This window comes from Sycon ciliatum, chromosome 2, assembly GCF_964019385.1.
Source record: "Sycon ciliatum chromosome 2, ocSycCili1.1, whole genome shotgun sequence".
Classification (NCBI taxonomy): domain Eukaryota; kingdom Metazoa; phylum Porifera; class Calcarea; order Leucosolenida; family Sycettidae; genus Sycon; species Sycon ciliatum.
Window position 1 is genome coordinate 28,505,128 of NC_088644.1, and position 12,912 is coordinate 28,518,039.

A 12,912-nucleotide genomic window follows, 5' to 3' on the forward strand; every position below is an offset into this window, starting at 1 on the left:
ACGGGGGGAGGGAGGGGGGGGGGGGATAGTGTCGACTATTGAGCACTGTGTGAGCAGTGCAAGGACTAGTGAAGGTGCATGATCGTCTACTGAGTCTGTGCATTCAGATACATGTATGGTGCATGCACCCATGAAATGTTATGCAGTACGAGCAGTGGAAGAGCCTGGGAGAGGATTAGCAATGGCAGTGATGACTTGCAGGCAGAAAATAGTGCTCTTTCAGTCTTTGATCAGCATTATTTTTGTTTTAGCTCCTGCGCCATGTCACGTGTGTTGTACAGTGGCTTAGCCAAGACTAGGAGGCAAAATCATCAGCTGGTATGATCTGCAAGCAGTGACCGATCACTGTGTACACCTGCACTGTACTAGATTTACATGGTTATGATCTACAGTCAACTTCGCTAATAACGACTGTGGATATAACGACAATTCGCGAATAACGACAGAATTTCCATGCCCAGAGCAAAGTCCCATCCCACTGTGATACATAATAATGAGACTTCGGGTATAACGACACTTCGCGAATAAGGACACCTTTTTGATGCCCCGCCGAGTGTCGTTATAAGCGAAGTTGACTGTACTCAGTAGTGTTACAGTATTACTGTAGAAGCCATTATTCTAACGAGGCGCATATTTATTACGATTTCCTAAAATTGACCAGTTTACGTGTGCCAAAGGTAACGATTCTCACTCATCCTCAACGCTCAATACTAAAATAACAACAATATGTATCGATTTCTATCTAACGTTTTCTATTTTAACGACAGATTTCTCCTCGTTAATTCATTAGGATCGGCACTTCGTTATTATTATATTATGGCTTTTACAGTGTAGTACACTATAATTACAGGCTAGGATTTTATAGTATTAAGTACAAAGAAGAGGTTCCCACAATTCCTCAGACTTATACAGTTAGTAGTACATGATTCTAGTCTTTTACTAATACTAGTAGTATACTAGTATATCTACCGGTTTACCAGCCTCTTTTACGGGCAAAAACTAACACAATGGATTAAAAATGCAATACAAAACTGGAGAAGAAATCAGGAAAATGCATGTGTAAAATAAAGATTTTCAAACGAAAACCAAAAAACTTCAAATCAAAAACTTTATAAAATTAAAGAAGACTAATTTCACTGCATGTAAGCATGTCCTAAATGTTGACATGTACATGTATGTACTATGAGTAAAATGTGAAACGATGATCGCAAGGCACACAACGAAAGGGAAAGAGAGGATTTGTTCAGAACTGTTTTCTTGTTACATTCATCAGTGAATTTATGTAACGATGGAATGGAGCGGGTACTACTTGAAACAAAATTAATATTATATGGACAATTATTGGCCTCATTTCCTCTGTACTGCGCTGACGAGTTCACAAAGAACGAAACAGCATGCTGTCCGCAGATTGAGTATGGACAATTATTATATATTATAATATTTGTCAAATAAAAGTGAAAGAAGGGGAAAAAGAGCAAAACAAAACTGAGCTCATTATACTACATGGATTCAGCGGGGGACGATAAGAACATGCATGCGTGAATCATCAGCATCAGCAAAGCAAATCAAAACCTGAACAGACGGGAGGAAAGTGTGAACGGAGGGGGGGGAGGGGGACAATTACGCTCACCACACTCGCACCATACTACTACGTAAACAATTAAATTTTGATAACCCATTCCATTGTTATGTTTGATTCACTGATGAATGTAACAAGAAAACTGCACAACAAATCTTCTCTTTCCCTTTCGTTGTGTGCCTTGCGATCATCGTTTCACATTTTACTCATACATCAATCTAGTAACTCAATTCTAAGGAGAAAACAAAACAAAAAGCATTGTACGAAATAGTGGTTGTAACTTCGGCGATGATTTGTAAGAAAAGGTTTGCTCCCCACACTGGAGCTGGGTAACACTGGAGTCAAGTCGGCGGAATAGCGAAAAGCATTGTATGAACCCTAAGTGGCTAGATCTACCGGTACGCACGGTGCATGTTCTTTTGCAGATCACATTTCAACAGGAAGAGAGGAAGAAATTATTCTTGTTAGTCTTGTGATAGTACGAAATAGTGGTTGCGACTTCGGCAATGATTTGTAAGAAAGATACAAATCATCCCCGAAGTCGCAACCACTATTTCGTACTGTTGTGCCCAGCGTGGGCTTGCGACTAGCTGGTTTGGAGGTGACAGCGTTGTGAATGACCGAGTGTCCTCGACATCTCAGGTCTGTTCTCACCGTCCACGAGCGACACTGACTCACGCTGCTATCTGGTGTTTACGAGGTGTTTGTCGCGCTGGAAACGGAGCGTCTCTGTAAGTTTGTATCTCTGGTGATGTTTGTGCCTGGAAAGAAATATAAGTGGTGCTCTTCAGGCACAATCTTCTTCAGCCTACTCAAGCTTTGAAAACTGATGAGGGGTGAATTCCCCGAAACACTGTGTGTTAAAGGGAGTGGTGCTTTCTTGCAGGTTTGCCGAGTCGAAGGTTCGATGGACTTCTCGTGTTTCTCTGGATGGCAGTCGTGAGTCAGTCAAGTGTCAAGTCAAGTCGGCGGAATAGCGCGAGTTCCGGTGTGGGTAGCGAACCCTTTCTCAGTCTTGTGACCCTAGTGGATCATTTTGCCTGTACAAGACAAGAGGCTTCATTTTAATACTAATACTAAAAAAGATCACCTGTGACCTGAGCCCAGGGAACACATGTGCAACTGCAAGTAAAAGTGCAGGACGTCAACATCTACACTGGCGGATGGCTGCACTGGAACAATACATACCTACAAAGAAGTGGCTATTGACATTGGCAGTGCAGCGCAAAGAACAAGTAACTTAGTTACCTCCCGGCAATGTCCGTGATGGCGTCATAGGCAACACTTGTGACTTGGCACTCTGGCTCTGCCATCCCGAGCCAGATGTGACCAAACCTTCCGAGCTGAGTTTTGGCTATCCCTCCACTACGGCACTTGTAGGCAGACGATCGCCAAAGTGTCTGTATCTGGCAAGCAACTGTTACCGACCATGCCACCGAGAGTATCGTGTATACTCAGATAGCGGACTGCAGACTGCAGTCTCATTTGCTCACACCACCAACGCCATCGCGCGCGCGGGTCATTGGGGTAACAATGAAAATATTATCAGATTTTGTGAGAGTGGAAGAGGCTGATCTGAGCTAGCCATGACTTATGACTTATGAGCATGATGATTGATGAGCGCGAGCATGAGCTGAGCTGAAGAGACGCATATGCGCGGCATAGCTGCATAGATTCTCTTGCGGGCTAGACGACACTGTGACAGTGACACATTTGTTTCAGCCCACTGAATAAATTTTATCTTTGCGGAAGGCTGAAGCGTTTTGCCCTGTCGGATCGTTGTTGCTCGTTGTTTACGGAAGGCCCGGTTCCAGAGTATTTCCGGAATCCTGCGGAGGAAGTAAGGGTGTAGATCTGACAGGTACGTATGTCGTTGTGTCCAGCTAGCGGAAAGGTGTTACAGCGCAATGTCATGTGCATGCCGGGGCATTCCATAGCGTATACGGTATAGCTAGCGAGTAGCGTTTCTAGTCCCACAAATGAACTCTGCATGCACCGGTGACCGACGGCGGCAACGCTATGCCTATGGAGTATGGTCACTCCTTGCCCGTCAGCCTTTAGTTTAGACTTTAGCCTCGAGTCGAGAGCGGTAACTGGTAGAGTGTCGGTTCTCTCGGGTCATTGCGCTGCTGGAATTTACGTGACCAAGTATTAATTCTTCAACGTGTCACAGGAGTGGACCCGATCACATCATGATAATCACGTTTTCGACTGGCTTTATAACGGGCTTGTCATGAGAATCCCGAGCCTGGTAGCAGTGTAGTTAGTGTATTGAGAGAAGGACCTTGAACAGTTGAAGACACTACGATCACACTCATTTCCATTCCTTATAAATACATTATGTAGTATGTACACGTGGCTGTGCCTGTGTCTTCAAATCTACTTCCGGGCATACCAGCAATGCCATAAGAATCCTGACATAAGCCCGTTGTTAGTATGTACGCCTGTGTTCTTGGATACACCTGAAAACAATGCTTGAGAATCCACAAAACGTGGAAAGAACTGGTCCTAGGCTATTGAGTGTGAACTGCGATAATGATGTGTGTAGATAGGCGTAACAAGGCTTGAAATCAGGGTTGGCAGTAGGGATACTTCCGCCAGTAAATGCGGCAGTTGTGCAGTTGTAAAAAATCTAAGAAGAAGACCTGAGTTTGAGACATGCCGCCAATTTACCAAGCCTCAAACTCACACCACATGTGGCTGCGGGGATGCTGATATGGACGATCATTGTGTCGAGCGCCATGCATCACAAGATTTAAGGAGTTGCCTGATGCCACCACACATGGCTTGCTAGGCAAAAAATAATAAAAATACATCTCTAGATTCTGGCCACTCTTGACAACTGGAACTCCGTCGGTGTCCTGAGTAGCTTTATAATGGTGGATGGTAGGTCCTTGGATATTATGGACAGTGAGACGCCCCCCCCCCCCCACCCGTGCCGCATGATGGTATGACTTCTCTACTTCGAAGTACCTTCAGCAGCAGCAGCAGCTGCCGCCTCCCCCTGACCCAATCTAATCACATCAGCAGGTGTATTGCTCTATCTTGAAACCTTCGATTGTGTACCACAGATCCATGTAAACCGTAAGGATTAGGATCCGAAATCAAGCATTACCGTGCCTGGTGTGACAGAGCACGCTCCAGCCCCGTTTAATGTATAATTCACGTTGTGTCTACTGGCATGGCTGCCCTCGTCATAACACTGGTGTACACTCCGCAAGCCCATGTTTTTGTTTTGTTTTAAATACGCCCGTATTCTTTGTATCAGTCCACTGAATATGATTATGATATTATTATTATTTTGCTTGTTCGCGTTGGCATCAACCTGCATAAAGCAGGTATATAGCCTTCGCTTAAGCTGCCATAAAAAAGAAAGCTCATCCTAAGCGAGAGGGCTAGAGGGAAATATAACGATAACGAGATACAGAATACAAAGAAATCCAATGAGTTCAACGTACAATTCAAAACAAGAAAGAAAGGAAAGAAAAACAGAGCCGAATCTACCGATTGATCCATCAATCAACAAAGGGGACTAATCCGTTAGTGTTGCAAAGTAGAAGCTGATTATAGTTGCAGATCTCCAGGCCAGGGCCAGCATATTGCCGATTCTGGATAGGTCTCCGCAGCATTTGATGTGGTAATTATCATAATGTTTGATAAAATTGTTAGAGTATCTAGTATCTAGAGTACCGAGTATCTAGTATCTAGAGTACCGAGCATCTAGTATCTAGAGTATCTAGTGTAATTGTATCCGTTATTATTGTTAAGGGTATCTAGTGTAATTGTATCCGTTATTATTGTTAAGGGTATCTAGTGTAATTGTATAACTTCAGCCATTACACACAGCACACATTAGTTCCTTCCACTTTCGACGATCCTGGGCGAGCTGCCTCAGTGCAACTAGATCCTCGTGTGATGTGAGGGAGTTTGTGGATCTGGAATTTTTCAGGTCGTTGTTGATGGATCGCGGGAGTGTTGTTCTCGGGCGGCCTCGGAACCCTGAGCTTCCTGGCTGAAAGTATGCTGACATAGCCTGCTGGACCGGGGATGAGGTGTCTAGTCGAAGCATGTGGCCAAACATTCTCCACCTAGCAGACTGGATGATTCTGCTGAGTGGCTTGGAGCCAGTGCGCTTGTACAGTGCTTCATTGCGTATTATACGGGGATATTTGACCCCTATGACTGCTCGTAACTGCTGGCGGTGGAACGAGTCAAGTTTCTTTTCTTGAGTCTCTGTCAGGCTCCATGTGCCGCAGTTATAAAGAAGTATTGGGAGAATAAAGCTGCCGTATAACCTAATCCGAAGGGGTTCACGGGCATGGTTACCTCTTAGCCATATCACCCACAGCTGATGTAAGGCGCATGTTGCTAGACGTTTTCTCCGACTGATATCTTCCTCCACTCCAAGCATCGATCCTAGTTTGACCGTGTTCCGCCATCGCTCGTCTACTCTGTCCTTTTCTCTTTTAATTGTAGTATATTCGGTTTTGGCTTCATTCATTTTTAAATTGTATTCCGCTAACGAGGATGATAGTATGGGTTGATTGTCATGCAAATATTGCAGGCTGGTGCTGATGAAGTCTACGTCATCCGCATACGCTGTTTCATTGGGCAATTGAAGCTGAATATCCAATGCTGGTCGCGGTGAGAGTCGCTCTCGAATCAACCTCAATGCAGCCTCGAGGTAGACAGTAAACAGGACTGGCGATAGAGAATCACCTTGTGGGGTTCCATTATGTGTGACTAATGGTTGGCTGAGAATGTTATTCAGCTTTACTTTTATTGTGGTGTCTGTCAGAAGGCACTGGATGATGTGCAGCTCATCATGATCAATGACTGATGACAGTATATCGACCAGCCTGACCCTCGATATAGTGTCAAATGCCTTTGACATATCAATGCCTAAGATTGAGATCTCCGACGCAACCCGTTGGCATCTTGCTGATAACCACCGATAGCTATATACCACGTCTCCAGTACTTCTCCCTGACCGGAACCCGCTCTGGTTCAGTGACAAGTACCCATTGATAGCTGGCTTAATCCGCGTCAGGATGACCAATGAAAGAAGTTTACGTAGGGTGTTCAACAGGGTAACTGGCCTTACATTTCCAGGAGGACCTCTTTTCTTTCCCGGCTTTGGTATCGGGATCAGTAGCCCATCGCCTAGCTTGAGTGATTTGTCTTTGGCATAATTGTTGAATGTAGTGGCAATGTTCGAGAACAGTGCTGGTGTTCCATATTTGATAAGTTCAGCAGGTATCCCATCTGGTCCCGAAGCTCGGCCATTATTCAAGCGCTTAGCTGCGGCATGTACCTCTGGCTGCTTTATAGAGTTTTTAAGGTCTTCCTCTGTCCGTAAGAGCCTAGATGACTCCAGAGCAGGATCACAGAATATAGCACGGAAGTGTTGCCTTAATGCTTCGACTGATTCACTAGGTTGTGCAATGAGTTTGCCATCAGAGTCTTCAACCACAACTGGTGACTGCTGCTGTCGGCGCAGTAGTCGTGTTGCTTTGAACATTTTCGCGTCGTCTTTCATTTGGTCTATTTCAGCTACACGTTCGTCCAGTCGAGTCGATGCTAACTTGAGGCATTCCCGGCGAATTCGGTGTGCCAGCCTGTTGCGTCGCGTCTTCATTTCTTTTACCTTCGTTCCATCTCTGCACACCGTAATGTCGAGACGCAGTTTGCGTTTCTCTGCTGCTAGCTTTTCAATTTCCCCGCCGAAGCCATTTCTATGCGTCTTGTTTGTTTTAGGGACGGGGCCCACCGATGTGTTTGCTGCCTCACTCATAGCGTTCACAATATACTGCAGATGTTGCTCCGCATTGACACCTTCCTGCTCTCTGCCGAGGTCCTGTAGATGTTCGTTGATAGCCTCTCTGTACTTTGCTTTCTTGGTCGGGTCACTAAATTCCGATATATTGAATTTTGCGTTGCTGGATATGGCTACTGGCGGATATGCTGCTCATTAATTTTATCATCCGGGCACACACGGAACTCTTTCGCATACATGTATGGTGGGATGCACTCTGGAGAACTAAGCGACTGGATACTACCATTAGTAACCAAGGTACACTGTACATATTAAAACACACCTGTTAACAATGGTCCATCATCATCTAACACTAACAGCATTATGAACACGCCCGTTCTCTGCTCATTGTTGTGGACTTTGCTCAGCAGCATGGCTACGAATGGCTGCACACACGACAGTTTGTCTCTCTCAACCAACAAAGTGAACGCCTGGACGGAATGGGGCAAGCTGAACGAGATCTGCGTCGGCCGCGCGGATGGTGCCTGCTATCCAGAGTTTGAGCCAACATGGCAGACTCAGTTCCGGTCTAACCCGGAGCTGCGCGACGTCATCCCATTTCCGTTGGGACCCAGGCTCAAGGTAAGAGAGCCTGCCGGAATACACAGATATAACACCTGCCTGACATAGCGCTCTATGTGTCGGTAATTCTACTTGGTAATCCAGATTTTTTTAAAGCCCAGCCTCTAGTTTGTGTTTGAGGTATTATGTATGATAGTTTATGAATATGATAAGTTAGGGTGCGTTTGGCTGGTACGATCTAGAACAAGATCGAACAGCTGGTGCACATGGAGCAGCCTCATGCCAACCAAACGGTGCTCCAGAAACAGAGCACATTTTTGTGAAAAATGTGCCAAACTTGGTGCATTCTTCAAAATGTGTATGGGTCACCATGGTCACTTTGTACGGTACGACGAGTCCAACCCAAAAGCGTATGCACGTGATCATTTGGGACCAAAATCGATGTTCCCGCCAGGTTTCACTGTGAAAAAGTGAAACTGCTCGGTCTGCTCCGGCCTCGAGGCCGGAGCAAGCAGAACATGTTCTGGCCGACCCAGAACAGGTGCAGTCCCAACCAAACGCGCTGTTCTGGTGAATCCTGTTCTAGTTCGTACCAACCAAACGCGCCCTTAGACTCGGATGGAGAGCCAAGGATAAATTTTACAAGTGTGAATAATGGAAGCATTCAGCCACTCCCGTACTGATAGTTCGTATATTTTTGGTTCATGAAGTTGTATAACACCCGCTAGGATTGTGTAACCTAAAACCTAATCTGCTTCAGTACAATCATGCAGTACGCATTGCATCGTATGCAGTGCAAGACTCGGAGTGGTAAATTGACAGGTCTCTGTGTGATATGATGTGTGATTCCTAATCCTGACTATAGTCGGTGATCAAGAGAGCCAATGTGCAGCTTGACGCCATGGCAGATATGCTGGAAGGTGAAGGCATTGTTGTACACCGCACTTTGCCCATGGACTTCAGTGTACCTGTCAAAACTCCTGGTAAGAATGGGTAATACCTACTTAAGTACCCGTAGGTGCCTATACGTATAGTCGAAAGCTCAATTGCTGGGTCTGCTGGACGTCGCTGACTACTCACTCCCCTTGAAAGTATGTATTCTATAACTTCTTGATGGTGTGTGTGTCTCTCTCTCTCTCTCTCTCTCTCTCTCTCTCTCTCTCTCTCTCTCTCTCTCTCTCTCTCTCTCTCTCTCTCTCTCAGATTTTGAGAGTCCATACGGTTTCTGCAACACATGCCCACGGGACACCATCATCACCCTTGGGAATGTGGTTCTTGAGGCCACCATGTCACGGCGCTCTCGATACTTCGAGTACCTGGGCACACGCCACATTGTCCAACATCTCTTCAACAACGACAAGAAGATGCTGTGGAAGGCAGCTCCCAAGCCAAGCATGGCGGATTCCATGTACGACACCAGCTTCTGGAATGAGCGAGACGCTCGCAAGAAGGAACGAATGGAGAAAAGTGAGTTCCACAGCTGTCTACCATCGCTGAGACCCCTCTCCCCTTGCCTTCCGTAAAATACTAAAAATAGGCTCGGCTTAAGTTTAATAGAAGTTTTGTTCGATGGTAATTTGGTCCTACCTCAACTTATGACACTGTGAGAAGCTTACAAATACATCATGGAAATACATTATTAGCAATGCCGCTTAGGAGCTGCATCTGCGCCTTGATCCAAGAGGGTGGTGGCGTTCCTGCGGATGCGTAAAACTGGGCCTTTGGCCGAGTCTCACGCGAACCGTGAATTTTTTATTTTTTTATTTAATGCAGGGTACTAGTACCACTATGCTACCCATTTGTGTTACTGGTGCCATCGGTGTTGCGGATGTTGCTGCCGCTTGCTGATGTCATCACAGCATTTTTTCTTCTTGTGCAGGCATCTTCCGCTATCCGCTGAATGACAAGGAGCCTGCGTTTGACGCGGCCGACATGACACGCATGGGTGCTGACGTCATCATTCAGCACAGTGCAGTGACAAATAAACCAGGTGAGTACTGTGTGGCACGATTGGCCACCTGAAGTGCAATTTACTCGTGGGTTTGGGGTGGCTCCTAGGATTTTTTCGAAATTTACACCCCAGATGATGATCAGTGCTCTTTATTGATTCACAGGGTACCCGGAATGATTGCAGTCCCAGCCTACTGTCAGGCTGCCTGACCTCTGACCAATGGCGGGCGTACTTCCTTGAAGCACGCATACAAACCTAATTTCCTGATAATAATTATGTGTTATGACCAATAATACTGTAGGTCTCGAGTGGCTACGACGTGAACTCGATGGTCACGTCAACTTCAGAACCATCCATTCATCAATGGTGAGTAATCCCATGCTTTTCAGGTTGGCACTGTTAGCCGTGAGTGAATGAATTTTGTATGGGAGGGCATGTGTTTACCGTCATGTTGCCAGGTGTGTCTTTACCATACTATCCATGCATGGTAGTTGTCCATACCATCGACCATGATCACTTTGATCTGAGTGGTGGCGTTCCTACGGATGCGGAAAACTCGGCCTCTATATAGAGAAACCGAGTCTCACGCGAACCGTGAAATTTTTTTATTTTTTTATTCCGAGTTCTTGTGAAATTACTCGTCAGGTCACTGGAGGTAGTCACACCAGGGGTGACATTCTATTCCTACCAGCAATGGGTACAGGGTTGGACACAACTACTGATGTGCGGCAAAGAAGTAGGGCTCCTCGAAAAATGCATTGTTTCCCTCCACGTACATGTGCCATATCTTGCTAGTTATAATTATGTCGACCAGGCATACTCAGGGCCTCAATCTCCCTGTTCAAGGGCAGTTAGACTCCGGTTGTAAGCCGAACACCCCTTTTTTAGTTCGGTTCTTAGGTCATGAAAGGTTGGCTTATAACCAGTAAAGTACGGGGCATCATGAAGTGTTTCTTTTGAATCTCATCTGTCTGTCTTCAATTTTCACAGCGGTTTGATTCAAGAACTTATATTGCGGGGAATAAACTTGGATTTGTTTGATACGGTACACCATGAAGAGTCTCTTTTGGATTTAATCTTCCTGTCTTCGATTTGTATGTGTTGACTCAATGACTCATATCATGAAGAAATATCTAAAGAATTATCTAGGTAAAGTGTAGCGCCCTGCATTAATCCTACCACAATATAATCATATTTGCTGTGCTTACTTGACTATACAGGAGGACACTCCCATACATATTGACTGTACGCTGGTGCCTATTCGTCCGCCGACGGCCGGATCTCGGGGCATCATGATGGGCTGTCCATCACCACAACGTGTACTGGTGGATGCCGAGATGGAGCAGTTCAGACAGAGCGGCTTTGACATTCTGATGGCGCCAGAACCGACTATGGGCAATGACACTCTGCCAGTGATGTGCGAGTGGGGGAAATGGCTCAGCATGAACCTACTCCAGGTGAGTGATGGAAATCTGAGGTGTCAGGGAGTCTAGATGTTATTTCACGCACATAAATCCAGTGCATGTTTCTGGAGATGGAACCAATGTTGATCAGCAAAAGATGTATTGGCATTGGTCGGGATACATCCATGACATGAATGCTGGTTATTGGAATGTTTGTGTTGGACTGTGCTCCATTCTTTGTATGTAGATCTCACCGAACAAGGTGATCATTGAGGAGAGTGAGATATCGCTGGCGAAATGGTTCGAGGACCTAGGTATGGAAGTGTTGAAGATCCCGTACCGCGATGTGTTTGAGTTTGGTGGCTCCATCCACTGCTCTACCTGGGACATCAACCGAGATGACGAGAAGAAGAGCTACATGAAGTGCGACAACTTTGAGCTGCCCGAGCACACTAATGGATACCCTGGCTACGTTTCATGATCAGAATCTGAGGCACGTTCACAACTTCTCGGTGATTTCCCAGTAAGCCACCACTCTTCTAACGTTATTAATGTCACTAGGATCCAGTTTTCACAGCATTTCTACACTTTCAAAACGTGCGGATGTTTGCAATAGCAAGCCTATGGCTTGTGGCTATTTGCTCCCATTTGCGGCAATAGTCGCAAGCTCTTTTTTTCTCTTTCTTTCCTAGACCAATTGTGGTTCATTTGTAGGCACACATACATTTCAACTGTGCTGCATGTTTGCTGTGCCCTAGCAGGCTGTGTATTTTCAATGATTTCACCTAATTTCAAATTTACAATCAAATCAACTGCTGAATATTTGATTTCAAATCAGTAAAAAAAATTAAAACACACACACAACAGAGGCGAAAGGCTGTGTAGTTGTTGCTTCTTTTAAAAAAGTTTCGCGCATTTCAGCGATCATCAGACGGCAGCATTTGCCCCCCCCCCCCAAAATCATATGTTTTGGTTGTGTTACTGATTCATCCGTTTCTAGCGCTCTGCATTGCTTTCGCTCTGCGAACACATTGCTTTCGCTCACAACCTTTGCTGTAATCATTCTCTACCCGCCTTTCACCAGGCTTGCTAACCTACAAAATCCCAAACGTGCAGTCCTGGTCAGAGAAATTCGACTTCATGAATAAAGTTACGGTGGACGCTACATGGCACTACATGGCACTACTATCTATATTCATGAGGTCGAATTTCTCTTGCCAGAACTTTAGTATGATTTTTTGCACTACAGAAAAGTGTTCTTGTTAGTGTTAGTGTTTGCTGTTGCATCTCTTAGGTGAGTCATTGCTGACACTGTCATTGCTGCTGCTTTTTCTTCACACCCTGGGCAAGACAGTCACACTGGTTGACAGTGACTTCTGGTGTCACTGTGTATGTGTGAGTGTGTGCGTGTGTGCGCGTGTGTGTGCGTGTGTGTGTGAGTGTGTATGTGTGTATCCCACTTTGATTTAGCCATCAACACTAGTAGCAAGTATTACCACCACTGGGGGCAGGGGTAACTGCAGTTGGATCCCCCCGGGACGGATACCCTGACACCGTCAATCCTTTTTCTGCACCTTGTCCTCACCCACTTACTGAGGTGTAGTGAGACCATACATGTAAGTGGGATCATTTTCTAGTCCAC

At 45.6% G+C, this 12,912-nt stretch overlaps 1 protein-coding gene across 2 annotated transcripts; it reads left to right on the forward strand.

Annotated features, from left to right (window-relative positions):
- Positions 1-3,181: 3,181 nt before the first annotated feature.
- Positions 3,182-12,643, forward strand: LOC135809553 (glycine amidinotransferase, mitochondrial-like). Of its 2 annotated transcripts, none has more exons than XM_065322922.1 (8): positions 3,182-3,440; positions 7,763-7,976; positions 8,782-8,899; positions 9,120-9,383; positions 9,796-9,906; positions 10,169-10,233; positions 11,088-11,324; positions 11,518-12,643. In XM_065322922.1, exons 2-8 carry the CDS (start codon positions 7,767-7,769, stop codon positions 11,749-11,751), a joined length of 1,239 nt encoding a protein of 412 aa, XP_065178994.1. In that variant the 5' UTR covers positions 3,182-3,440; positions 7,763-7,766; the 3' UTR covers positions 11,752-12,643. The 2 variants fall into 2 exon arrangements, with proteins under 2 accessions (XP_065178994.1, XP_065178993.1); XM_065322921.1 differs by having other exon boundaries at positions 3,185-3,440; positions 7,766-7,976.
- The last annotated feature ends 269 nt before the right edge of the window (positions 12,644-12,912 follow it).

What these genes read in the sequence shown, in the direction of transcription:
- LOC135809553 (XM_065322922.1), top strand. Translation starts at nt 7,767, where the DNA reads ATGGCTACGAATGGCTGCACACACGACAGTTTGTCTCTCTCAACCAAC. An exon ending in CGTTGGGACCCAGGCTCAAG is followed by an intron (nt 7,977 to 8,781) that starts GTAAGAGAGCCT and finishes TCCTGACTATAG; the next exon opens with TCGGTGATCAAGAGAGCCAA. An exon ending in TCAGCATGAACCTACTCCAG is followed by an intron (nt 11,325 to 11,517) that starts GTGAGTGATGGA and finishes CTTTGTATGTAG; the next exon opens with ATCTCACCGAACAAGGTGAT.